General features: G+C 33.6%; 1 protein-coding gene across 1 annotated transcript in view; it reads right to left on the bottom strand.

Moving 5' to 3' along the window:
• Positions 1-232: 232 nt before the first annotated feature.
• The window catches only part of LOC132726598 (protein SDA1 homolog), a 29151-nt gene continuing 3647 nt past the window's right edge, over positions 233-25736 (bottom strand). The window contains exons 2-20 of the mRNA XM_060711934.1: positions 21159-21263; positions 20413-20511; positions 19903-20085; positions 19395-19460; positions 18587-18679; positions 18323-18397; positions 14244-14345; positions 13884-13956; positions 12545-12706; positions 10902-10960; positions 10469-10545; positions 9653-9750; positions 5700-5776; positions 5222-5297; positions 4016-4164; positions 3263-3453; positions 2504-2588; positions 1052-1210; positions 233-358 (exon numbers count right to left, since the gene is read on the bottom strand). Coding sequence (XP_060567917.1) covers positions 311-358; positions 1052-1210; positions 2504-2588; positions 3263-3453; positions 4016-4164; positions 5222-5297; positions 5700-5776; positions 9653-9750; positions 10469-10545; positions 10902-10960; positions 12545-12706; positions 13884-13956; positions 14244-14345; positions 18323-18397; positions 18587-18679; positions 19395-19460; positions 19903-20085; positions 20413-20511; positions 21159-21263 — 1977 coding nt within the window. The 3' untranslated portion in view covers positions 233-310. The remainder of the gene's footprint in view (positions 359-1051; positions 1211-2503; positions 2589-3262; positions 3454-4015; positions 4165-5221; positions 5298-5699; positions 5777-9652; positions 9751-10468; positions 10546-10901; positions 10961-12544; positions 12707-13883; positions 13957-14243; positions 14346-18322; positions 18398-18586; positions 18680-19394; positions 19461-19902; positions 20086-20412; positions 20512-21158; positions 21264-25736) is intronic.

Genomic DNA, 25736 nt, shown 5'->3' with positions numbered 1-25736 from the left:
AAAATGTGAATACACATAGGACATGCAGTCAGTGATCACCTTTGTGCCAGATTAGTTATATACATTTGTTTAGAACTAAAACATTAAACCCTAAATGGACCTAATCAAATGTTCCAGTATTGGAAATTTCACAGTAAGTTGGTCAGTGAGAAATTGAGATCAAGATTGTGTTTATAAACATTTCCTTTGAAAAATGGTCCCCCTTGCATACAGCATATAACAGAGAAAGTAATAATTTTTTCATATTTATTATTTTTTATGTATTATCAACTCAAAATAAAACAAAATATATATTTTTTTAATTTCATGTTTATTTCTTCATTTTCTGCCTCTTTAGTAGGCTATTTCTTAGAGCAATCTGAAAATAAATAATAAATCAACTTCACCATTTATTTCATGAACAATAAAAATGATTTTATATATATTTTTTTTTTTGTAAATCTGTAAGTCCCACATAAACTATTATTATTTGGAAACCAATTGCATGCACATTTTCTGCATGACTTGTTTGCTAAACAAATATCTTCTTTGTAATTTTAAATTACAAAAAGTCAACTATTGGCTGTTAATTACTTTAGTTACTATTTAAATTATAATGGCTTTGTCAATAAACTGGTATGAAAACTAAGCTTCAGTCATTTTTTAAAAGTATGTGTATCTGAAAAATCTTTCTATCTTCAATTAATGTCAAACCCCTCGCAGGGACATAGACATGACTCTAGACTTAAGAAACAGCTATAAGATACAAGGGAATCCAGGAAACCAGTCCCTAGTTCTTATTGAATTGACCCCTTGGTTCTTTTACATGCCCAGTGTATAGCACTAATACATGCGAGGATAACCTGGATTTCTTACCAGTGCACCTCTATGAATGTGGGACACACTGAAAATGTCTCTGAAAAATCCCAAGGGTAAAACCAATAATAAACCAGAAAAATAAATATTACAGTCAAATCTACTTTTGTTAAAGTGTGGATCTACATTCATCATACATTGAAAGAAAAAAAAAACCTCGTGAAATTACTAAAAGAAATATGATAAATATCATTACCTGTTTATCTCTGAATGACCTTTTCTTCTTTCTATTCATGACCTTATGTTTAATCATGGTGTAGTTTTTACCCCTGGCTTTATCTTTGTTTGTTGTACTGGCATGTGGATTCATTTTCTGAGGTCCATGTGTGTACTTGGGTCTATCTTCTCTACCAGCCTGACAAATGTACAAATGAGCCGCGTCATGACAAAACCAACATAATGTGTTTGCTACCAGCATGGATCCAGACCAGCCTGCGCATTTGCGCAGTCTGATCAGGATCCATGCTGTTCGCTTACCTACCCTTTTACAAGTCGAGATATTGATAGCGAACAGCATGGATCCTGATCAGACTGTGCGGATGCGCAGGCTGGTCTGGATCCATGCTGGTCGCAAACCCATTATGTTGGTTTTGTTGTGACACAGCTCAAATGTTATGATTATCTTATTGTTTAGGGTTACAGAGATAATATTATGGTAACATAAGTACTTTCAAGCCTGTATCCACGTTGACTCACATCCAACTTGATGTGATTAGTTCATATATCAGTAAGCAAATGGGTAATACATTATCTATATAGACAAATGTACACCTGAGCAGTGGGTAGAATTTTGGTTCTTGTATGGTTAGAAACAAAGTCAGCTAAGTTTATGTCATTATTAAAACAAAAGTAAAGTCTCCAAATTGATTGTTTATAAAACTCTGGAAACAAAAAGATCCCTCGGAAGCATTAATCTCAACAAAATTACAAGATAATTATAAAGTTCAGTACTGGTCAAAGACCATCAACCGGACACTTTTGGAACATTTTTCCATACATATTTCATAATTTTTAACCTAGAGACCAAAAAAATTGACACAGTTCAGCTAGGTTCTTCTCCTAACTAACAAACTAGTTTGTTTATTTCTGATTGTATTGACACTTATATCTGAGGTTCGACAAGGAGGGTATTAAAATTACCTAAATTGTCTGCACTACAGTTCCGTGTGTCCGGACAGATATGTTCATGATGTGATTTAATTCAGATAAAAGCTTGGGTGTTTTGATTTTTGATTTGTAACATGATATACAATATGTCAGCAACAAATGGTGAAGTTTTGGATATTCTATTATTCACTCTGCAAATGATTATAGCTGGTATATGAGGTCAGGCATTGCTTTCTTGACCCCCAAATTTCAACGTCAACATTCTTGAAATAGACATTAAAATAATACCATTTACAGAGGTTGAAATAAATTTATTTACTTAATTTTAAAAGAAACATGCATTTATTGTTGATAAAAAAGTGACTGACAACCACCGAACAAAGAAAATACTAAATTAAGCATTTTCAGGCCGTCCGGGTTTGGTGGTTGTCCGGTTTTGGTGGTCCCCAACCAGTATAGTTATTGTTGTACAAAAACTACCATCAATTTGTTATGGTGACAGTAGTTTCAAGCTAAGAAAGAGAAAAGAAAAACTGGTTACCATGACAGTGGCTAGCCTTGATTCTTTATCATGTACTCTCTTCTTGTGAACATTCTCTATCATAGACAGTTTCAATAACTCTCCCCTACAATAAAATATAAGTATATTAAAATATCTGGTTGTCAACATTCTTTGTCATTGAAAGTTTCAATAACTCTCCCCTACAATAAACATAAATATCTTGCTTACATATCATTAAAAAATATCTTGTTGTCAACATTCTCTATCATTGAAAGTTTCAACAATGTTCGCAAACAATTAACTTTTAATATCTGCAATATCAAGAAAAATGCATAGTGCATATGCATCGTGTAACACTAACATTTAGCATGTTTTTACACTATGCTAGTATAATGCAAATGATGTCACATCAAAATATATGCACAGCTGTGAAATACAATTTTTATGGAGTCACAAAAGTGGCACAGGTATGTCATAATTTCCTGTCCTCATAAACGCAGTCATTAAATTTAACAATGGTGTTGTTTTGTGAACTAGTAATCATGAGGTTTTTTTTTCTCTCAATACAACATTACAATACAAGCTACAATAAATATTTTATGTCTCTGATTTAAGCTTTCTTCTGTCAGTATATTCCCCAGACTGTATTCATTCAACTCACTCACATTGCAAACACACTGTGCTCCAGTTTAACATATGAATGGGTAATAAAAATGTCGGAAAAGTTATTTTTTCAGTTTTAGCTCACTTAATACTAAGTATTACTAAGTAACAACACATGTAGATAACAATGCATACCTTTCTTCTTCCTCTTCTTCCTGATCTCTCTTTCTTTTCTTTCCTCCAGATTTCATTCCCTCGGTCTCTTTGGCTGCCTGTCTCCTCTGTAACACCTTAAAGTCATCCTGTGTTAGTATACGGGACGTAGATATTGTCTTGGCTTTCTTCACTTGTTCCTCTTTACTCTCTGGTACAGCTGAATTATCTACCTGGATAAAACAATCTCATTAGTTAAACATCTGTCTGTAACATCACTCTCCTATCTTGCTATAGTTTGGGCATACAAGTTAACAAGAACTGTTACTGGAAACAGACAAATGTCCCAAAGCAGGGTCGAATAGAGGGGCCATCATTTCTTGATTTTAAACTTAATCATACCAGTTCAATAAGTTTATATAACACATTTAATACTAGTTTAACATGTTTATCTGCAAGAATCTGCCAACTTCTACACAGAAGGGGGTTGTAGCCAAGTGTTTTCTTTCTCTTTTGTATCATTTCTCTTTTGTATCTTACCCAAAGAAAAAATTCCTTTCTTCACAAATAAAATAACCAATGTACGAGCATCTGAATATGACTTTTTTATCGATATATCTTCGCCTGTCGTTGCAATAAGTAAGCCCCAGAAAAAAATTAGCCAATCAAGGAGCATGCTCTGGACAGACAGTGAGTGCGGGTAACTTATATCTGTACTCCAGTTAACACACTGTGCATGTTTTGGTATACCATTTAACTCAGTAGTCTTGAAACTATGATACAATCAAATTTTACCTCATCATCAGATGAATGATGTACATCTACCCACTCTCCATCACTATCATCATCATCATCATCACTACATGATTCCCAGCCATCAACTTCTTGTTTCTTCTCATTATCTACATCATCATCCTCCTCATTTTCTTGTAATGCTTCTGTCCCTATAACAGTACAATAAATTGATGTTAGTAGAGTACAATTTTTCACTTTGATTTTAATACATGGTTTGGTAGCATCTCAGCTGTCAATCAACCTAACCAGATTTCAATCAGTAATTAGCAAGTTCTCCTTAAGTGACCAAACTATTAATCACACATGATTTTTAAATCAGCAGTGCCATTAGACTGAATGTACAAATTCAACTATAACAAAGAAATCATGCCTCGCCCAAGAATCAAAACCAACAACCCCTTGATTATCCAATCCTCTCTTTTTTGATCTAACCCAGCAAACAAGTAGTATTTGGAGACGTTCCATGTTGACAGTACAATAAATAGATGTAACATTTAAGTATAGTAAAATAAAAACACGTAACATTTAAGTATAGTACTATATGTAGATGTAACATGTTGGAACATTACAATAGATAGACATAACATGTTAGTATGGTACAATATGAATATGGAACATTACAATAAATAGACATAACATGTTAGTATGGTACAATATGAATATGGAACATTACAATAAATAGACATAACATGTTAGTATGGTACAATATGAATATGGAACATTACAATAAATAGACATAACATGTTAGTATGGTACAATATGAATATGGAACATTACATTGATTACAATAAATAGACATAACATGTTAGTATGGTACAATATGAAGAGGTAACTGACTTTAAAACAAATAGTGGTCATCTCACACATACTCTACATATCATGATTAACCTGTACATCATATCTTAGGACTGTAGTAATTTGCTTGATACGGCACAATAATGGAATGACTGACAACAAGTAGAACAAAATACCCCAGCTTCTATGACTGGGGGGGGGGGGGGGGGGGGGGGGGGGGGGCATAACTCTGTAAGCTAATTTGTCACTTTTAGTATGTTGTTCATAGCATTTTAGATGAAGATATTGTCTTTATATTTTTAGTGTTTTAAGAATACAATTTCAACATTTTAACAAATAGCATGATCAGTTAAAATATGTGATTTCTATTGGTGAAAGTTGACCATTGAACTGTTAATAGATTTGTTTTACCTTGTAAATATGTTCTGGCATCTTTCTCAGCATATTGTAAAACCTTTAAATCTTTTATAGCTTCTGTAGGTCTTCCCTGTAAATAATCATTTCATTTTAGTATCTTTTTATCATTTTCAGTAGGGGTCTTGTTTCTATATACAAGAAAATATTCAAATTCTTAAGCATTCTTTAGAGTGCCATTTTATATCAAAAGAAAAATCTTGTATCCGGCAGAAAAAAAAGAAAGAACAAAAACAAAATAATATTAACAAAGCAGCAGAAAATTTCAAACATAAGTACTGCCAAACAGATTTTTAAACAGTTGATCTTGTTATCAAAAAACATTTACGAGCTTTAGAGTAAATGGTAAATACATAAATAACACTCTCTTTTCTATTTAGATAATATATTCATATTTAAGATATCAACAAAATTGCCAGTCATCAATTCAATAGCAATGATTTTAAAATTTAGAAGGCATATAATTAAATTTTACCTTGTCTTTTCTTCTCAGTATATCAGGATTGATCTTTCTATATAACTGAATTAATGATCTAGATGCCATCATCACAGCTGGAAAAATCCGAGAAATGACAAATATTACAATAAATAAACATGAAATTTCCTATACCTACTTTAAAGACGTTTGTTCTTTTTAAAACAAAGTAATTTTCCAAACTAGCATAGAGAATGTTCTTAAACTTTGCACGATATTCTGGGAAAAATACAGAGAGAGTGAGTGATCTCAAAGCAATATGCCACAAGATAAATGTTAATTTTGATGAAAATTTTGAAGATGTATTAAAAAATAAAATATTTTTCAAGTGAACAAACACTGCAACATCACTTTCTAATTACCAAATAAATTATTACTTGGTTAGTCACACAGTAGAAATATACTGTAAAAGCAGTCATTTTACTGTATGTAACATTTAAGTTATCACTTAAATTGTAAACATTTGAACTCATTTTTTTTAAATCTTAGTACAGTTTTCTTAAGGCTGATTTTCTTGAAATATTTAGACTCATTTTGAGATATGCAGCATTAAATTTTGCATACAAATTATTCTGCCAGACCAACATCAAATTGTATAAAAATCTAAAAAAGTTGCTACCAGTCCTATCATGTCAAAAACCTTTAGTGCACTCCCTTTAAACAGGTGATAGAAATGGAGTTATAAGAAATTTACACACAATCCAAAATCATCTCTCATAAAAACAAACATTGTACCTATATCTTATCTTATTCATAGCTGGTATGACTGGAACCTAACTACATTATATATATAGTAATTTCTTCATGCATGATTGGTTAATGACCATAATGTATGATATATTTTACTCTCCTTTTGTATATCAAAGACAGTATCAAACAAAATGATAATTTATCAGTTACATGTATTAGAAATATGGTGAAAATTGTAAACAATTTGTTTTACAATATGTGATGATAACACTTTCTTTGACGATAACACTTTTTTTTCTAACTGCATGTACATCCTGAGTGTAATAGGTAAATACTGTATAAGTGGTTAATTTTGAAATGTGGAAATATTTGCGATTTGAACTTATTCGCAAATATTTAATCATGCAAAAATAGTTTCTTTTTCGGCAAACTTTCTTCTATCATTTGCAAACATGTTTTCATGCAACATCTTACTGTTCTGAGATTATTTTTTCTCATTGCTTGTTTGTTTAAGTTTGGTTTTACCAAATCACAAATGTTTTAATAAAGTAATATATGTGTAAATAACACAAAAGGTTATTCATATAACAAAAAATGTTTCAAAATATGACAAAGAAATGTATGATCAGGCCCTTATCAAACTAACAATGAATATTTCAAACAATTATATAAATAATACAAAGAGGGCCATGATGGCCCTGAGTCACTCACCAGAAATAACTGCTTATCAGTGTTGGAATGTCAATATATTCTAAAATTAAATTTGAGCATAGAATATGTTTAAAAAATAATTTGAAGAAATGCCATGACCTGGGCATTTAAGCTTTAGCTTAAACGGGGCTAATCAAATTAATATGAGCAACTTGATAAAAGACTACCTAAGAATGCTACAAAGTTTGGTGATCATCTATCAATTATTTCAGTATGAAATGATGTTTGAAGGTTTTTTCTATTTTTAAGCTTTAGTTGCCCCTAAAAGGGGCCAATCAAATTAATGTGAGCAAACTTGATAAAAGATTACCCAAAAATGCTACAGACAAAGTTTGGTGATCATCCATTAATTAGTTCTGTAGGAGAAGATGTTTAAACGTATTTCTATTTTTAATTTTAGCGGCCCCTAAAAGGGGCTAATCAAATTAATATGAGCAAACTTGATAAAAGACTACCCAATAATGCTACAGACAAAGTTTGGTGATCATCCATCAATTGGTTCTGAAGTAGAAGATGTTTAAAGGTTTTTCTATTTTTAGCTTTAGCGGCCCCTAAAAGGGGCCAATCAAATTAATGTGAGCAAACTTGATAAAAGATTACCCAAAAATGCTACAGACAAAGTTTGGTGATCATCCATTTATTAGTTCTGTAGGAGAAGATGTTTAAACGTATTTCTATTTTTAATTTTAGCGGCCCCTAAAAGGGGCCAATCAAAATAATATGAGCAAATTTCATAAAAGACTACCCAAGAATGCTACAGACAAAGTTTGGTGATCATCCATCCATTTAGTCTGTAAAAATAGACATTTAAAGGTATTTCTATTTTTAGCTTAAGTGGCCCCTTATAGGGGCCAATCAAATTCATATGAGCAAACTTGATAAAAGACTACCCAAGAATGCTACAGACAAAGTTTGGTGATAATCCATCAATTAGTTCTGCAGAAGAAGATATCTAAAGGTTTTTCTATTTTTAGCTATAGAGACCCCTAAAAGAGGCTAATCAAATTAATATGAGCAAACTTGATAAAAAACTACCCAAGAATGCTACAGACAAAGTTTGGTGATCATCCATCAATTAGTTCTGTAGAAATAGACATTTACAGATATTTCTATTTTTAGCTTTAGTGGCCCCTAAAAGTGGCCAATCAAAATAATATTAGCAAAATTGATAAAAGACTACCCAAGAGTGCTACAGACAAAGTTTGGTGATCATCAATCAATAAGTTCTCTAGAAATAGATATTTAACATTATTTCTATTTTTAGCTTTAGTGGCCCCTAAAAGGGGCCAATCAAACTAATATTAGCAAAATTGATAAAAGACTACCCAAGAATGCTACAGACAAAGTTTGGTGATCATCAATCAATTAGTTCTCTAGAAATAGATATTTAACATTATTTCTATTTTTAGCTTTAGTGACCCCTAAAGGGGCCAAAAAAATAATATTAGCAAAATTGATAAAAGACTACCCAAGAATGCTATAGACAAAGTTTGGTGATCATCAATCAATTAGTTCTCTAGAAATAGATATTTAACATTATTTCTATTTTGAGCTTTAGTTTAAAGGTTTTTCTATTTTTAGCCCTAAAGACCCCTAAAAGGGGCCAATCAAATTAATATGAGCAAATTTGATAAAATACTACCCAAGAATGTCACAGACAAAGTTTGGTGATCATCCATCAATTAGTTCTGAAGAAATAGATGTTTAAAGGTTTTTCTATTTTTAGTGGCCCCTAAAAGGGGCCAATCAAATTCATATGAGCAAACTTGATAAAAGACTACCCAAGAATGCTACAGACAAACTTTGGTCATCATCCATCAATTAATTCTGTAGAAATAGACGTTTAAAGGTTTTTCTATTTTTAGCTTTAGTGGCCCCTAAAAGGGGCCAATCAAATTAATATGGGCAAACCTCATAAAATACTACCCAAGAATGCTACAGACAAAGTTTGGTGATCATCCATCAATTAGTTCTGTAGAAGAAGATGTTTAAAGGTTTTTCTATTTTTAGCTCTGCTGACGGGCCAATTGGAATGACATGAGCAAATTCAAGTGTGACTGTCACAAGGATGCTACAGACCAAATTTGAAGTAAATCTGCTTAGTAGTTTCAGAGAAGAAGATGATTGTTGACGCATGACGACGGACGATGGACGCCGGAGCATCCCCCTTTGATACTAATAGCTCACCCTGAGCCTTCAGCTCTGGTGAGCTAAAAAGTATTAAACAACTGAATTTAATTATTGCAGTAACGGCATATTCTTAAATTGTACCTGTGTAATTAATGATATCACAAAAATCATATTTTCGCAAACATTTTTGCATGCAAAAAGTCCACTTTTTGACATTTGCAAAATTTTTGTGACACATAAATATCCACTTATTCAATACATTTGAAATAATTCAATATCAACAAAGGTGAATGATGATTTAAAGCTATCAAAATACGTAAACTTATTGGGCTTCTTTGCTACAGGCAAAGTTCTACCACAATCACTGCCAGAATTTAATAACAATGTTCATGCATTTTATAATAACCAGGAAATCAACATACATTTATCTCTATGATTTTTATACAATGCTAGATCTTGTATCAATTCCTCTGACATTGCCAATGGACATCTACAACAAATCTCCCTGACTGCATTCAACCTAAATATAAAACATAGCCTCATTTAGTTCACATTGCAATGAATATTGAAACTAATTCTGTTTTTATTTACCAAGCTTTTAGACAATTAACAGCTTATGCAGCCCCCCCCCCCCTTAAAAAATAACAGGGACTTTGACTTTTGGATTTATCAATCTATCTTTATCAGCCACAACAATTATAAATTATTGTAATATCCTTAATAATGCCATCTACACTGTCACATTGGCATATCCCTACTTGTCTTCTATGGTTCCAAAAAAAAATGTCATCAATAACAATTTTAAATTTGTTATGCAAGTTGCTGACTGGATATTTGGTAGAATATAGTTTTGTTGACATAAATATAAGCCTTGGCTAGTGCCTCAAGTCATATTTTATTCATTCAGGCTATAATCTCCTATATGTCTTGTCAGCAACTTGTATAACAACTATTATATATAACATTACAAACACAGATTGAGAATATTTACTATTTCTTAGTGAAAATAGGGGATTTATCACTTAAACATTAAAAAATATTAAAATTACGAAGCTTTTGGTGGGAATGAAATGTAAATTTCTCTTTTGAGAAACATTTCATCCTTATGGCAAAACTAAAGACCCAGTTGAAGCTGAAACTCACAACCCCTGGGCTGCAAATAACACATCCTAAATGTTTTGCCATCTCTCTCATTTATGAGCATGCCATAAAAATTAAGCACCTATAAGTTGACTTACCCAACAGCCATTACTTCTCCAGAATTTCTGTCTGTTATAAAATTGTTAGCTATTGTCTTAACAACTCCTTCTATATTCTGAAAACATAACACATAATAATTATGATGGTCCAATGCAGCAATATTTGTAATGCAATACATGTAAATCCAATTGCAGTTTTCTTACTAAATGTTATCATTTATAGAGTATCCAGAAAGTTGATAATTATAATACATTGAATTACATAGAATTACCTCTGAAAGTATTTTATTTGGTATTATCCTATCAATATGATATCCGAAATCAGAATGCGTAATCCTCATTCAATAAAGATAATGCTTACTTAAATTGTAAATTAATTATCACCCCATCAATGTGTAGGGTAGGTGAACTACATTCATCAATAGTTCAGTATAACACTATCACAACTATCTTGTAGATTAAATATACTGACCTCTGGTGGTACTAACTCATGACAAGATTGAGCAGCAAACAACAACAACCGTGTTACTTCTGAAAACATTGAAACATACCTATAAATAATACCTCTTGTGTAAAACAATTATCCATGTTTCAAAAATGAAATAAATTAAATGCTTGTGTTCAAAGGATACCTCCATATTCCACTTTTTTCAGTTAACTGATGGTTTGACAGTATGACAGACAAGAACAAGAGCCATGTCAACATGGCCATCCCCCGCCAAAATTGATTGCTCATTGGAAGAATGTATATGTAGTAGAGCAGAATAATTCCATTTTAAGAGGTCTTTTGGTAATGAAAACTGATGGCTATAGTGATTACAGATTTGAAACCTATGTGAATACTGATGGCTGAAAATAACAAAGGGCAATAACTGAAAAATAATGCAGGGTAGGTTATCATTCTTGTGTGCTGCATCCCTCCTCAGTAAAATCTATCCACCTATGAAGTTCAAAGTTGATACCTCAAATACTTTTTGAGAAAAATTGAAAGTATGAAAAATAACAAAGGGCAATAACTCAAAAATTGTGAAAGGTAGAGTTATCATTCTTGTGCACTGCACACCTCCTGAGTGAGATCTATGCACCTATGAAGTTTCATGTTGATATCTCAAAGGCTTTTTGAGTTATGCTCTGGACAAAAATTAATTTTGAAAAATAACAAAGGGCAATAACTCAAAAATTATGCAGGGTAGAGTTATCATTCTTGTGCAATGCACTCCTCCTCAATGAGATCCATCCACCTATGAAGTTTCAAGTTGATACCTCAAATACTTTTTGAGATAAGCTCTGGACAACATAGCATGAAAAAGAACAAAGGGCAATAACTCAAAAATTGTATAGGGAAGAGTTATCATTCTTGCGCACAACATTCCTCCTCAATAAGATCTATCCAACTATGACATTTCATGTTGATATCTCAAAAACATTTTGAGTTTTGCTCCACTCAGGTGAAAAATTAAGTATGAAAAATAACAAAGGGCAATAACTCAAAAATTATGAAAGGTAGAGTTATCATTCTTGTGCACTGCACACCTCATGAGTGAGATATATGCACTTATGAAATTTCATGTTGATATCTCATAGGCTTTTGGAGTTATGCTCTGGACAAAAATCAATTTTGAAAAATAACAAAGGGCAATAACTAAAAAATTATGCAGGGTAGAGTTATCATTCTTGTGTACTGCACTCCTCCTCAATGAGGTCTATCCACCTATGAAGTTTCAAGTTGATAACTCAAATACTTTTAGAGATATGCTCCGGACAAAAATGTCGGACGGACGGAGACTATTTCTATATCCCCCGCCGCCTTTTCAGCGGGGGATAATAAATGTATATGCTCCCTTCCAAACCTGTAGGGAGGGGGTGCATAAACCCGCATAAGGTCCCATCTGGATAGACTATAAGTTTCTATGGGATTTGAGTCTCATGCATATTTATTCTCTGATTAAAAGCTTGCCTATGTAATAAGTATAATCAAGTCCGTCCAATATGGACATATGTTGACTGCTTAAGTTTACCAATACAATATCAAAATTCCTTATATCAAAATAGAACAATTCCAAATTGAAACAGGGCAAATCTATATAATAAATGATAGAGAGACATAGTGCTTACCTCTCTGATGTGGCTGTAAAAATCTCTGTATATATGGATAGAAGTTAAACAAGAATAACTGATGAATTCCAACTAGTCGAGATACAAAATCTACCATCATCAGTTTCACTTCAAACCTCTCTGTGGTACTCTCAAGTTGTCTAAATAGTTTCTCACTCAACCCTTAAATGTATACAGATAAAGATATATAAAGTATTAATTGAATAGCTGACAATGTAATGATAATAAAATATAAAGATTTTTAGGTTATTCATTGAAATGTATTCAAATGCTTAAAAAGTTCTGGCTCTCAAAACTTTATAAGCCACTTTTTAACAATCTCAAAGAATAAGATTATTGATGAACTTTCAGCGTTATGCTGAAGACCTTAAGTTAATGCTAAAATAATAATGCTCAATCAAAGAAACTTTAAGCTGTCAGTAAGAAAGCATAGCTTGACTGTTCTAAGAGCTTAACAGCTTTAATCAAGCTATAAAAGAAGCACAGAATGAGATATGTTTATTCACCATCAAAGATGACAATAAACTGTACATACATTTTCTACAGAATAATATTTTCACTTATTATTCTATCTTTATGCATGGAAACACAAATTTATCTTGTCCATCATTTAACTAATCAAATAGGCCTGATAACATAATAGATAAGACATGTATGAAGTAGTGCACTTGAACAGAGTCAACTTCTTACATCATTGCGATATATGTATCATACTTTGAAACTAGAACTCCACGAGTCGCCTTGTGAACAATATAGTTTAGGAGAAATGGCCAGGACAAAAATGAAATTTGAAAATCAACAAAGGGCAATAAATCAAAAAATAAGAAATGCAGAGCAGCAGTTTCTATGCACTGCACTTCTTATCAATAAGATCTATCATCCTATTAAGTTTCATGTCCATAGGTTTTATAATTTATGAGAAATGGCCTGGACAAAAATAAAGTATGAAAATTAACAAGGGCAATAACTCAAAAAATAAGAAATACAGAGTACAAGTTCTTGTGCACTGCACTTCTTCTTAATGAGATCTATCATCCTATGAAGTTTCATGTCCATAGCTTTTATACTTTAGGAGAAATGGCCCGGACAAAAATAAAGTATGAAAATTAACAAAGGGCAATAACTCAAAAAATAAGAAGTGCAGAGTACCGGTTCTTGTGCACTGCACTTCGGGTCATTGTAAGAAGCATGCATACCAAGTTTGAAGTCAATCCGACTTATAATGACTGACCTATGCTCCGGACAAGCTTAAGGGGACGCCGACAAAAGTAACCCCTATATGTCGCCTTTTTCAAGGCGACACAAAAAAATAACTCATTGACAATAAAATAATTCTTACCTTGTGGATCATGTAATAAATGCAGAGCAGAAAAATTAAATACTTCAGCTTTTTTCTTCTTTTTCTTGTTTTTCTGAAAAAAAAAACAAAACAAATTTATGCAGAATTTAAGAAATATAAGCCAATATTTTTATTTCAAGAACAAAGAAATTTTTCCTAAAATAAACAAAAAATAACCTGGCTACAAATGAATTATCATTTTTAAGTTATTTTAGATAGAAAGCTCAAACAAATTTTTATGTCTTATCAAACATTAAATAATCTTACTTAAAAATATTTATTTTACATCTGCAAACCTGTATGCTCATTGAATGAAAAAAAATTATGTAAAAATTCATTACAGAAATATGTGAAACGTACCTTTAAATTTCCAAGTGCTCTGTCCAATTTTTTCTGGCGTTTTTTTGTCTTTTTACCCACTCTATGTCCAGTCAGAAGCTCTTTAGCAGATTTGGTTTCTTCCTAAATTTATTGTCAATTAACATTTTAAACATAAGTAATAACTTATGAAATAAGCTGTGTAACAAACATGAAATTTCATTAAATGAAAGTTTGCTCTAAATTCTAATTCACACTAAAAACAGATTAATGTACTTTGTATAATTCTTACAAATCAACCGATAATGAGTAAACTGATTAAAATAAAAATCCTCAAACTAAACCCATAGTGTTGTATTATTTTTGTTATATTTTTAGTTTAAAGCAGCATGCCTCCAAATTCATGCTAATTTACATGAAAATTTTGAAAATGTATTTAAAAGTTAAATATTGTGAAGTGAACAAAGAAAGTAATTTATACATTGCAAACGGCACTTACAATCGACGTAAATTAGGCCACAGAAAATTAATTTTTAGACTCTCATCCTCGCCCGCCCGTATCAAAATCTTTCCGCCCCAAAATAATTTATTTTCATAAAAAAAATTGTTCATTTTGAGACGTCTGTGGACGAAAATTCGTCCGAAAATCGTGGTCGAATATTCGCGGGACGAACTCATAAAAATCAGACTGAGGTTTACAGCGTCTAGTGATCAAGATTTTAAATACGTTCGTTTTGATCAGTAAAATTGTCAAAATGTTCGTCATATGTGAAATATATGATGCAGTAAACAAGAAAACTGTTTGTGATTGGTTTGGGTTTAGTTTTGATCAAAATCTGGGTATAAATAATGCGACGTTCATCAATATATTCTAGGGGTGTGGATCGTTGGATAAGTGACGATCCGATCCGAACCACAATTCAGCACTTACGATTCACAAATCGAACCACAAATCTTTTATTATCAAGACACCCATAAAAACATATAAATAGTCATAAAAACATGTTTATTTTTTTAAAAAAAAAAACAGCAACAATACTAAACATTTAATATATAATCGATATTTGAATATCTATTGTTGATTAAATAATATTGGAACAATTCATTCACATGTTTGACTTAGAAACTGAGAGTTTTTGCGAAATTTTAGGGTTTCTGGCGAACGTGAAATTGCCGATGTTCAGGATCAATTTTCGGATAGAATCTAAATATCAAAGAAAACTAAAGCGTAAGTGTATTTTTGGTTTGTTGTCTGGCATTTCGGCACAATATCTTAAATTCTTAATACTCTTATTGAACGTTTTTGTAAGAATGAAAACTAAAGCAAAAATGTGGCCTAGAAAAATGCCCGAAAATATTCGACAATCATTCAAAATTACACTAATTTGTAATTTGAGATAACAAGTCTTTAAACTTGCGGCGTAAATAGTCGATAATTTTACCCTTTTGTCGGTTAAAATTTGCTAATTACCAATCAACTGTTGATCTATCGCCTCGTGTTATATCTGGTAATTACATTGTACAGCGCGTTGTATACATTAGTCAGAAGCGTTATCGCTGATTGGCTAATCGCTGCAGGGGTCGATGTGCATAGGACCGCCTACCTATCTAGACTGACACGCACTGCACACGTTTTTGTGTATTTGTGTTGTAAACAATCTGTAATGTTTTATGCGTCACTAGGCAAAAAAAAAAAATTATGTGGAATCCTTTAGCTCTGAAATATTTTACGTCCAGCTGTAAAAACATGCGTACCCGGGACGCCGAAATAAGGTGATAAAAATAAAAACTTTATTTATGTTTTTATTCTTTGGATGAGTATTTTTGTTTTGTTTTTTGAAACCAATTTCTTCCTATAGCTCAGCATCATGGTACAATATGGTCTTTAACCAGCAAATTGTTTTTAGGTTGACTTCATATAATTTATACTCAAATCGTATTTTTCTCGATTTTAAGAGTGTGAGAAACAGTGAATGTATATAAAACAAGAGGGCCATGATGGCCCTAGATCGCTCACCTGAATTATCAAACTCATCCAAACAATTACCTAGACAAGCATTCTGACCAAGTCTCATGACAGGTGAGTCAAAAATGTGACCACTACAGTGTTAACAAGGATTATCCATATTTGAGCAGTGCGACCTAGTTTTTTACCCAGGTGACACATATTCAAACTTGACCTAGAAATCATCAAAACAAACTTTCAGACCAATTTCCAGGATACTTGGATCAAAACAGTAGCAACTAGAGTGTTAACAAGATTTTTCTATTTTTAGCTCCGGTGACCTAGTTTCACATGCGATTTCGAACTCATCCAAGCATTACCTAGACAAGCATTCTGACCAAGTTTGATGATAATGGAGTCGAAAATGTGACCACTAGAATGTTAACAAGGTTTTTCCATATTTGGGCGGTGTGACCTAGTTTTTTTCATCCAAGATGACCCATGTTCGATCTTGACTTAGAAATCATCAAAACAAACTTTCAGACCAATTATCAGAATATTTGGATCACAAGAGTAGCCACTAGAGTGTTAACAAGATTTTTCTATTTTTTAGCTCCTGTGACCTAGTTTTTCATCCGAGATGTCCCATGTTCGATTTATTCCCAGCAATGACCTAGACAAGTTTCCTGACCAAGTTTGATGACAATTGAGTCAAAATTGTGACCACTAGAGTGTTAACAAGGTTTTTCTATTTTTAGCTCCTGTGACCTAGTTTTTCATCCGAGATGACCCATGTTCGAACTCATCCGAGTTTATTACCTAGACAAGCATCTTGATCAAGTTTGATGATGATTGATGCAAAAATGTGACCGCTAAAGTGTTAACAAGGTTTTTCTATTTTTAGCTCCGGTGACCTACTTTTTCATCCGAGATGACCCATGTTCGAACTCATCCAAGCTATCAACTAGATAAGCATCCTGACCAAGTTTGATGATGATTGATGCAAAATGTGACCGCTAGAGTGTTAACAAGGTTTTTCTATTTATAGCTCCGGTGACCTAGTTTTTCATCCGAGATGACCCATATTCGAACTCATCCGAGCTATTATCTAAACAAGCATCCTGACAAAGTTTTGATGATGATTGGGGTCAAAAATGTGACCACTAGAGTGGTCACAAGGTTTTTTCTATTTTTAGCTCCTGTGACCTAGTTTTTCATCAGAGATGACCCATGTTCGAACTCATCCAAGCAATTGACTAGACAAGCATTCTGACCAAGTTTGATGATGATTGGTTCAAAAATGTGACCACTAGAGTGTTCACAAGGTTTTTCTATTTATAGCTCCTGTGACCTACTTTTTCATCCGAGATGACCCATGTTCGAACTCATCCGAGCTATCACCTAGACAAACATCCTGACCAAGTTTGATGAAGATTGGGTCAAAAATGTGACCTCTAGAGTGTTCACAAGGTTTTTCTATTTTTGGCTCTTGTGACCTAGTTTTTCATCTGAGATGACCCATGTTCGAACTCATCCGAGCTTTCAACTAGATAAGCATCCTGACCAAGTTTGATGATGATTGAGGCAAAAATGCGACCGCTAGAGTGTTCACAAGCAATTGTGGACGGCCGGACGGACGACGGACATTCATCGATCCTAAAAGCTCACCCTGAGCAAGCTCAGGTGAGCTAAAAAATTAGATCGCGATCCACGATCTCTGGGCTTACGAATATTCAAACTCGATTTTTCACTTTGATTTGTGATTATCCGAGTACTCGGATACTCGCCCCAGCCCTAATATATTCATACATTTCTGTTTTTTCAGGTCTTAAAAGTGATGGATAAAATAAATTATAAATTCCACCCACCCGCCCCAATTATTTCTTGAAACCTGGATGAGAGTCTAAAGATTAATTTTCTATGGCCTTACCAAAAAAGAGGTCAAAATATACATAAATACCTCTTACTATGTTAATAATTCAGTAGAGTTATAGTGATTGATACAGCAAAAACCAGTCATTTATTGCCCATAAGATTTAAATAATTAATTAAATATTGAACCTTTTTACTTTCCTTAAGATCTAAATACATTTTTCTTAAGACTGAATTTCTTAAATATTTTGGCTCATCTGGAGGCGTGTTGCTTTAAGATATATTATCTAGTACAGTTATATACCTCCTCCTCACTATCACTGTCTTTAACATCATCATCATCTGTTCCCAAGAAAAACTTTAAGGCCGCAACAAGAATCTAAGAGATAAAGCATAGCATCAAACTAATGGCATAATCTATAAAATTAATGAAACTGAAGAAGTGTGATCTTAGTAAAAAGCAAAATAATGACAATAATTTGAATTCCGTAAAGGTAACAAAAGTTTAAAGGTACAGTAGAATGAAAATTTATAGACAATATTTCGGAATTTAGAAAACAACAATTACCTTTGTCACTTTAGAGAAACAAGCTGTTGTAATAACATTCACTGTTTTAGCATCTTTCCAAATATTTCTTCTGTATAATTCAATCATCACATCCTTAAATAAAACATTGATAAAAATATGATAATTTCGTCACATGCATAGAACTTTTATACTAAACCTTTATTAAGAATTTCACATCAGGTAATATACTTATAAATCCGTGCTAGTATGAGGTGTCTGTCAGCGATCTACTAGTATGACCATGTAGACATGTGTTACGGTTTAAAGTATACTTTATGTGGCTATAGAGAAAGAGCATGCACAAAGAATTTAATTTTACTTTCACAAAGATGCATATTTCAGTATTAAATGTACTTCCACATGATGCTAATGTCAACATGAGGATAGCCCCAATATTCTTTAAAAGCCTTGAAGAAAATTGTTGCCATCCTTTATCTGAACATCTGAACTAACAAATTGTTATATAAACTCAGTTATCTGTCTCTTGTCTAAGAGAGGAAGGTACCTATCATTGAATGAGTAAAACTTGTGTTGTGCTGAACTCACTAAAATACATTAAAACAATTAAATCTGCATTTAACACTCATAATAACCATTTTCTTCTGTTTTACAAAAGACATAATAATTACATCCACCCCATTTTAACAAAATAAAACATGTATTCTTAATATAATGTATAGTAGTACAATACATATACTTTTAATTACATGACAAGAACCGAAGAAAAAAATTACATTTGTATACCGATACAGAATTATTTTAAGACTTCCAAGACATGTCCAAGATATAATAGTAAGGAATATTTTACCAGTGACATTTTAGCAGCTACAGGGTTGTTATCTTTTAACATGGTGTACATGAAGTTCTGGAGAGTCTGCAAATAATAATGATCAATATAATATAAAGTAATACAGAGTATCTAATAACATAGTGTTCAAAAATATCAAAGAAAATGTTATCATACAACAATTCTAAATAAAAATACAAAGATGTTTTTTTTTTATAATTGTAAGTTCACATGAATGATTAAATAAATCATGTGGTCCAATGAAATTTCTGTAAATATCAATCAGAATGTAGCTTTAACATTCTATTTATAAAATGTGTGGAACAGTCTTTTTATATTTTGTGCAGATTAATATTTTATCCCAAACATTTTCAAATCAACTATTGGTCAATCACCATTATAAAAGTCAACCTTTTGAAATATATAGTCAAGTCAGGTCAATTTGACAATGAAAAAAACTTAACATTATGTCACTTAAGATAAGGCAAGAAATCATGAAATGTTGTAAATGGAAGTAACAAATACATACTGTGTTTAATTTAGCATTTTTGTGGTTTATGTTGACATTTTTAATGTCACTGACAATGTATGTATATAATGTCTTCCTCAGCAATTTATCCTGGCATCTGAACATCTCAAAGAAAAGTTCTAGAACACTTGTAGCCGGTACTAGGCCTTTATTTCTCAACAGTATCAGTGCTTTACACAATGTCTGTAAAATAATATATAATATATAAGTTATCAAGTATTTTGTGAACAGAATAATAATAAAAATGTCAAAATTTAGAAGCAGAAAATGTTAGGTGTTTAAGTCAACTGTAATAAATTGTCAATACATACAAAGTATGTTTTTTGTATTTACTTCCTTTGACAGTTTTCATAAAAACTAATTTTTAGCAATGTATATTTTTTATAACATGTGATGGTGTTTTCATTGTGTCATCATTACAGACTAAATTCCAGTATGACAGCTAGTATCAAATGAAATCAAGAAAATAAATAAATTAAAGTCATTCACTTAGAATTTAAGATGTTATACCATTCTAATAGTTCTGTCTAATGTTGAAGAATGTCTCTGCAAAACATCTCTCACAGCCTGTGGGAAATCTTTCATTTCCTCTGGATAGCAATGTGCTACCTGAAATTTGACAAGTACAATGTAAATCATAATTGTATACTATACAGTAACATGTTACTTTGTCACTACAAGAAGAACTTTTTATCAATTGTACAAAGATATGTTCAATTAAGAAATTTTTATCTTGATAACAAACTTTACTATAATTATACCTTTTTACATGTAAACATCTTGAAAGTCACAGTAGCTACATCTTTGAACTTTGACCTATTATCTATGTGCCAAAAATGTAGGCCATATGCAATTCACCTGCAGCCTTTCTTAAAGGGTAGTTAACTCCTGCACCAAGCCCCTTATAACCAGTGCAAGGGACTGGGGCTATGGCATCAGGTTGGAAAATTTTGCATTGTTTTGAAGAAAAAAGATATTTTGTTTCTTAACAAAATACTCATAAAGATATTTTGTTTCTTAACAAAAATACTCATAAAGTTAAGTACTACATGCTCTATTCTATCTATGCAATGTCAATATGACATCGTGAAGGGTCATCTGTTTTAGAGAAAACAAACTTGACGTGGTTAATAAACTGATTCACAATTCATAGCAAAATAGATGTATTTTACTGACCATTTATTATTCAATGAGAATGAAAAACCTGAATATATCAAAGACATTTATTATTCTTTATGGATACAGAAAGTACAAACCTGGGCTAGGAAAATCACTAATTCATCGAGTGTCTTAGAGTATTGTGATGGCTTCAGTTGAAATATTTGTAAGTTGGACTCATAATGTCTGAACTGTTGTAGAAACTGAAATACAATAAATTTCAATTTTATTTGGTGCTGAAATTCCATATTTTCAATATACCACTATTAGAGGTGCCGATTTACCAGTATATTGGGATACAGCATCAGGCAGAACAGAACTGTTGTACCACGATATTTTCTTTACTATCTGCCTTGTATGTATTGCTATTTATGTATTGCTGTGCACAGCATGTTGTTTAATCTAGAACAGACAGGGCTTTTCACAGGTTGGGGAAGCGGCCCTGTCCTTAATTTTGGGGAAAAATGACACAGTATATTTGCAAAAGGGGAAGAAAAAACTTGATTTAAATTTAATTTTTAGGGAAAACTGCATGATTTTAAATATTGCAATATTTTTCTTTGGAGAAGCAGCCCTTTAACCGCCCCTGCTATAGAAGGGAAAAAAACCACCAGGGCCAAAACATCATTTTTGGGGAAGGGGCCTTAGCCTTTTTCTTGGGGAAAATATGTATGATTTTGGCACACTTAATGGGAAGGGGTCTCAAATTCAACACAAGCTTTTAGCAAGTTCTTCAAAATAGAAAAGCAACAAGAGGGCCATAATGGCCCTGAAGTCGCTCACCCGATTATCACCGAAGCATGCAAAGCATTGTGGGTCTGAATCGGACTCTTGTCTATTTTCGGAGTATCCTGTCTGTTGTTTATACGCGGAAAGTCCTAGCGTAGGCTGTAGCGCTCTTAGATAACATGTATGACGCGTATCAGTTCAAATGAAATCAAATTCAAACTAAATGAAAATTTCAAAAAAATGTATATCCTATACCTAATGAGCTGTGAAAAAATCGATCTTAGTTAACTGGGCGCCGCCATTTTGAAATCCTTTTGAGCTAAATATAGATATCAGAGCGCTTTTAATAAGCGTCTACATAACTCAGACTATTGCTAGCAGACCATTGCTAAGTAACACTTCCGGTGAAAGAATGATGTACAAAATCAGAAAATAAACCTGCATTTCATTGATAAGAATTAAAGTAACGATTATAAATATAAAAAGTTACTTTAAGATATACTTTTTGATAAACTAGCACATTAAAAATAACGTTAAAAACAACAACTGTGATCAGAGATTAACAAAAATGGCGGACGGGATTTTCCAAACGCCGACGCATGCGCAGAGATCCCCCTTTACGGTCGGAGATTTTCGGAATATTCCGAGCGCTCCGATGATAGGTTGAACGCCACCAATTTATTTGTTTTGTTTATGGTACAAAATACCTTCAAGAAAGATCTGGTTTACATGTACACTAAATATGTTAGGCTTAAATCATCATTCATAAATACCTTTTAACAAAATAATTGAACTGTCACATGCGTAAAGTCATGATTAAATCCTCTCATTTAATCAAATATCTTGTACAGCCGATGTACAAATGGCTGCCATACAGTGCGCGAAATCTGATTGGCTAATTCAAATGCAAGCGTTTAAATGAGTACAGAAGTTTCTAACGGAATAATTTTTCAACGAAATAATTGCCCATGCACCGTCAGTGTGTTCCAATATAGTTTTCCGTTCAAAAAATTGGAATCAATCTGTAAAACGCTTTACTTAACCAGTATGGCCGATGAGCGAAATACATTGATATTTATATTTATTTTTAATTGATAAGTACATTGTTTGAGAGTTTTTGTTAATGATAGACCATGCAATTGAAAGAACAGAAGATAGGCTTTTGAATAAAGCTTGAAAGGCAAGTCAACAGACATTTTTTTAATTTTTCAAAAATGCTACGGCGTTTATGAGCAATAACTATGTAGTACCGTATGGTACTGGTTACGGGAGTTGACGGAAGTTAACGGAAGGTTCCGGACCAACCGGAACTAGTGTGTTAGGCTGACAGTTAGGCGCCATATATTTGTGTGTAATATATAAACAAGAAGAATTAGGCAATTCCTAGCTTGGCTACGATCCAGACGTGGAAGGTAAGTCGATTGCTTGTATGTGTCAAAGTTATAAAGACCTTTTATAAAAGTAATCAAATATCGCAGAAAAAACACACGACAAAGTTCATAATTGGATGTAATCATTTATTGGGTGCGAAAGCGGTACAGCTCTTTTACGAATTACGTTCCGAACGAAATAGACGTCCCCTCAAGTTCCATAATTGTTATATTAACTACACGATTGTGTAGATTATGCCCTAAATTCGTGGCACGTCACTCATTAGAGGAAGATACACTACAATGACATTCTATATGGTTTGTTCATAAAAGTAGGTAATCCAATCTGCTTGATAGAATTTAAAAAAATCATGAATTTCTAAAGCGTAAATACAATACGTAGTTAGCGGGAATTTGCCCTCAAATTCCGCTTAGGTTGAGTATTACGTCACGCCTGGAAGGACAAAGAATTCTGTATTTGGATTTGTTTAATTTCTTTGGTAGGGAATTTCCTTATTGTTCTGCTGGCCAGACTGGTAAGGCAGTAAACTCTGTTATTATTGATTGGATGAAAACTCACCAATTTAGCTATTAGTGCCATATAAAGGCGGGAGAAAGAATAATCTAGCGACGTATTTATTGTAGTTGTATAAACACTCTCTTACATTAATATTTTTCCTGTACTCTATTTCGTTGTTATTGTGAGAATCTATACATATAAAGTGTGCAGTATCTAGGATAATTTTTCTCACGGCGTAAGAAGCAGGTTGTGTGCAACTACCACGCTTGAGATTGCCATTTATACTTTTCCGTTGGCTCTGAGGAAAGGCTACAGGCAATTACCGAATAGTGTGGGTGCAAGCATAATAGCCAAGTGCGGCGCAACTTTGCAAGTGAGCGTGAGAGCTCTGGTAATTATAACCAGGGAGATTTTTAGAGGCTGTCTGTCGTCGCAAGTTCTCCCCTGAGATACTTGCTATGATAGACTTTAGACAGAATATGTCTCTGCCAGCTGAGAATACTGACAAGCTAGGCCAATCTAGCTTGGAGGTAGACACAGACGAGGACGAGGAGGAAGATATTCAGCCAAGTGTGCATGATTGGTTGGAAATGGTGAAGGTGGTGAAAGCGGCAACCAATGTTTCTGGCCGCTCACAAGCAGCAACAAAAGGTCATCTGTTTGCACCCTTGCAACAGATGACAAGGTTTTTCCACATAAAAAATCTGAAGTTGATGACTCCTGCGGATTTTACTGCCAAAAAGTCAAAATCCACACACCCCCCTACCTACACCATAACTTCAAGACTATACCACCCCTAAACGTACCAAAACGTTTTGACCAGGTAGTGGATAGTGATTGCAGTGATGACTCTATGTTTTGCCAGGGGCACCATCTGCCCATAGGCGTTCTAGGGTTAGTAACTGGATATCTGCCTTTTCCCGACACTTATCATATGATGGTAAGAGTACTTGGGAAACCGTTCTTTTTAAAGTTCACGCGCTATGTCCAACAAGGCGAGTGGACTGATGAAGAACAAGTTAGCTGCCTTGTCTGCTGTTTAGATGGTAAAGCGCTCGAGTATTATGCGCTTGACTGTGAACAAGAAGGTCAGCACTTACATACAAGAGGCTGGTTAGCAAGTTGGCTGCCCGATTTGGCACAACATGAGTTGCCAGCTGCTGCTGCACAGGTAAGTTTTCAGAATGCAGCACAAGAGACAACCGAGTCCCTAGATGAGTGGGCTGACCGAGTGCTCACTCTAGGTTATAGAGCTTTTAAAAAGCTGCCAGAGGAGTTTGTCACTGTCCAAAACAGTGAACAGATTCTGTCAGGGTATGGTTGACAAAGAGGCCGGTCACCATGTTTGCATGGCAGCAACCAGAGTCTGTTGCATGCAGCCATACAAATGGTACGCCAGTACCAGCAGGTGTATGCAGCCATGTATGGTGACCGGAAGAAACCGGAAAAAAGGTTTTTGCTGTTGCCTCCCAGCCATCACGGAGCAGCAGACAGAGCCTATGTCAACCAATGACTTAAGCAAAGCCTTAAATGACCTGGAGCAAAGACTGAAAAAAACCTTTTTGTCAGAATTGTTCCCAACCCCGATCAGATCAAAAACGGATTGTGCTACAATTGTGGCGAAAATAGGGCATTTCAAAAGTAGTAATTGCCCTAAGCTTAACGACAACCATAAGTCGTTAAACTAGAATGGGACGGTGAAAAAGTAGGTCGTTTCCCGTCCCTGTCTGCAGACAAGACCTGCAAAATTAAAAAATCCCGGTTGGCTGCCAATTTCAGCCAAGTAAGCACGGGGGGAGTCGAACCAGACCCTATTGTTGTCTGTCAGGTCAATTCCTCTTCCCAAGTTTACCATGGGGGTCCAAGTAGGGGATGTCCAAGTAACAGCAGTGGTAGATACTGCTGCCCAGGTGACCATCATTTCTGATAAGGTTTACAATTCCCTGAAGCACAAGCCCCCAAGATAAGGGATGTCGAGCTGCAAACGGCTGGCAGGGAATTGTCTATGGCAGCCTTTGTAGCCGGTCCGGTTAAGTTGAAGGTTGGTCACCAGTGGT

This window comes from Ruditapes philippinarum, unplaced genomic scaffold, assembly GCF_026571515.1.
Source record: "Ruditapes philippinarum isolate M1 unplaced genomic scaffold, ASM2657151v2 ctg1765_1_1_1_1, whole genome shotgun sequence".
Lineage (NCBI taxonomy): Eukaryota > Metazoa > Mollusca > Bivalvia > Venerida > Veneridae > Ruditapes > Ruditapes philippinarum.
This window is presented reverse-complemented; position numbering and strand designations above follow the sequence as displayed.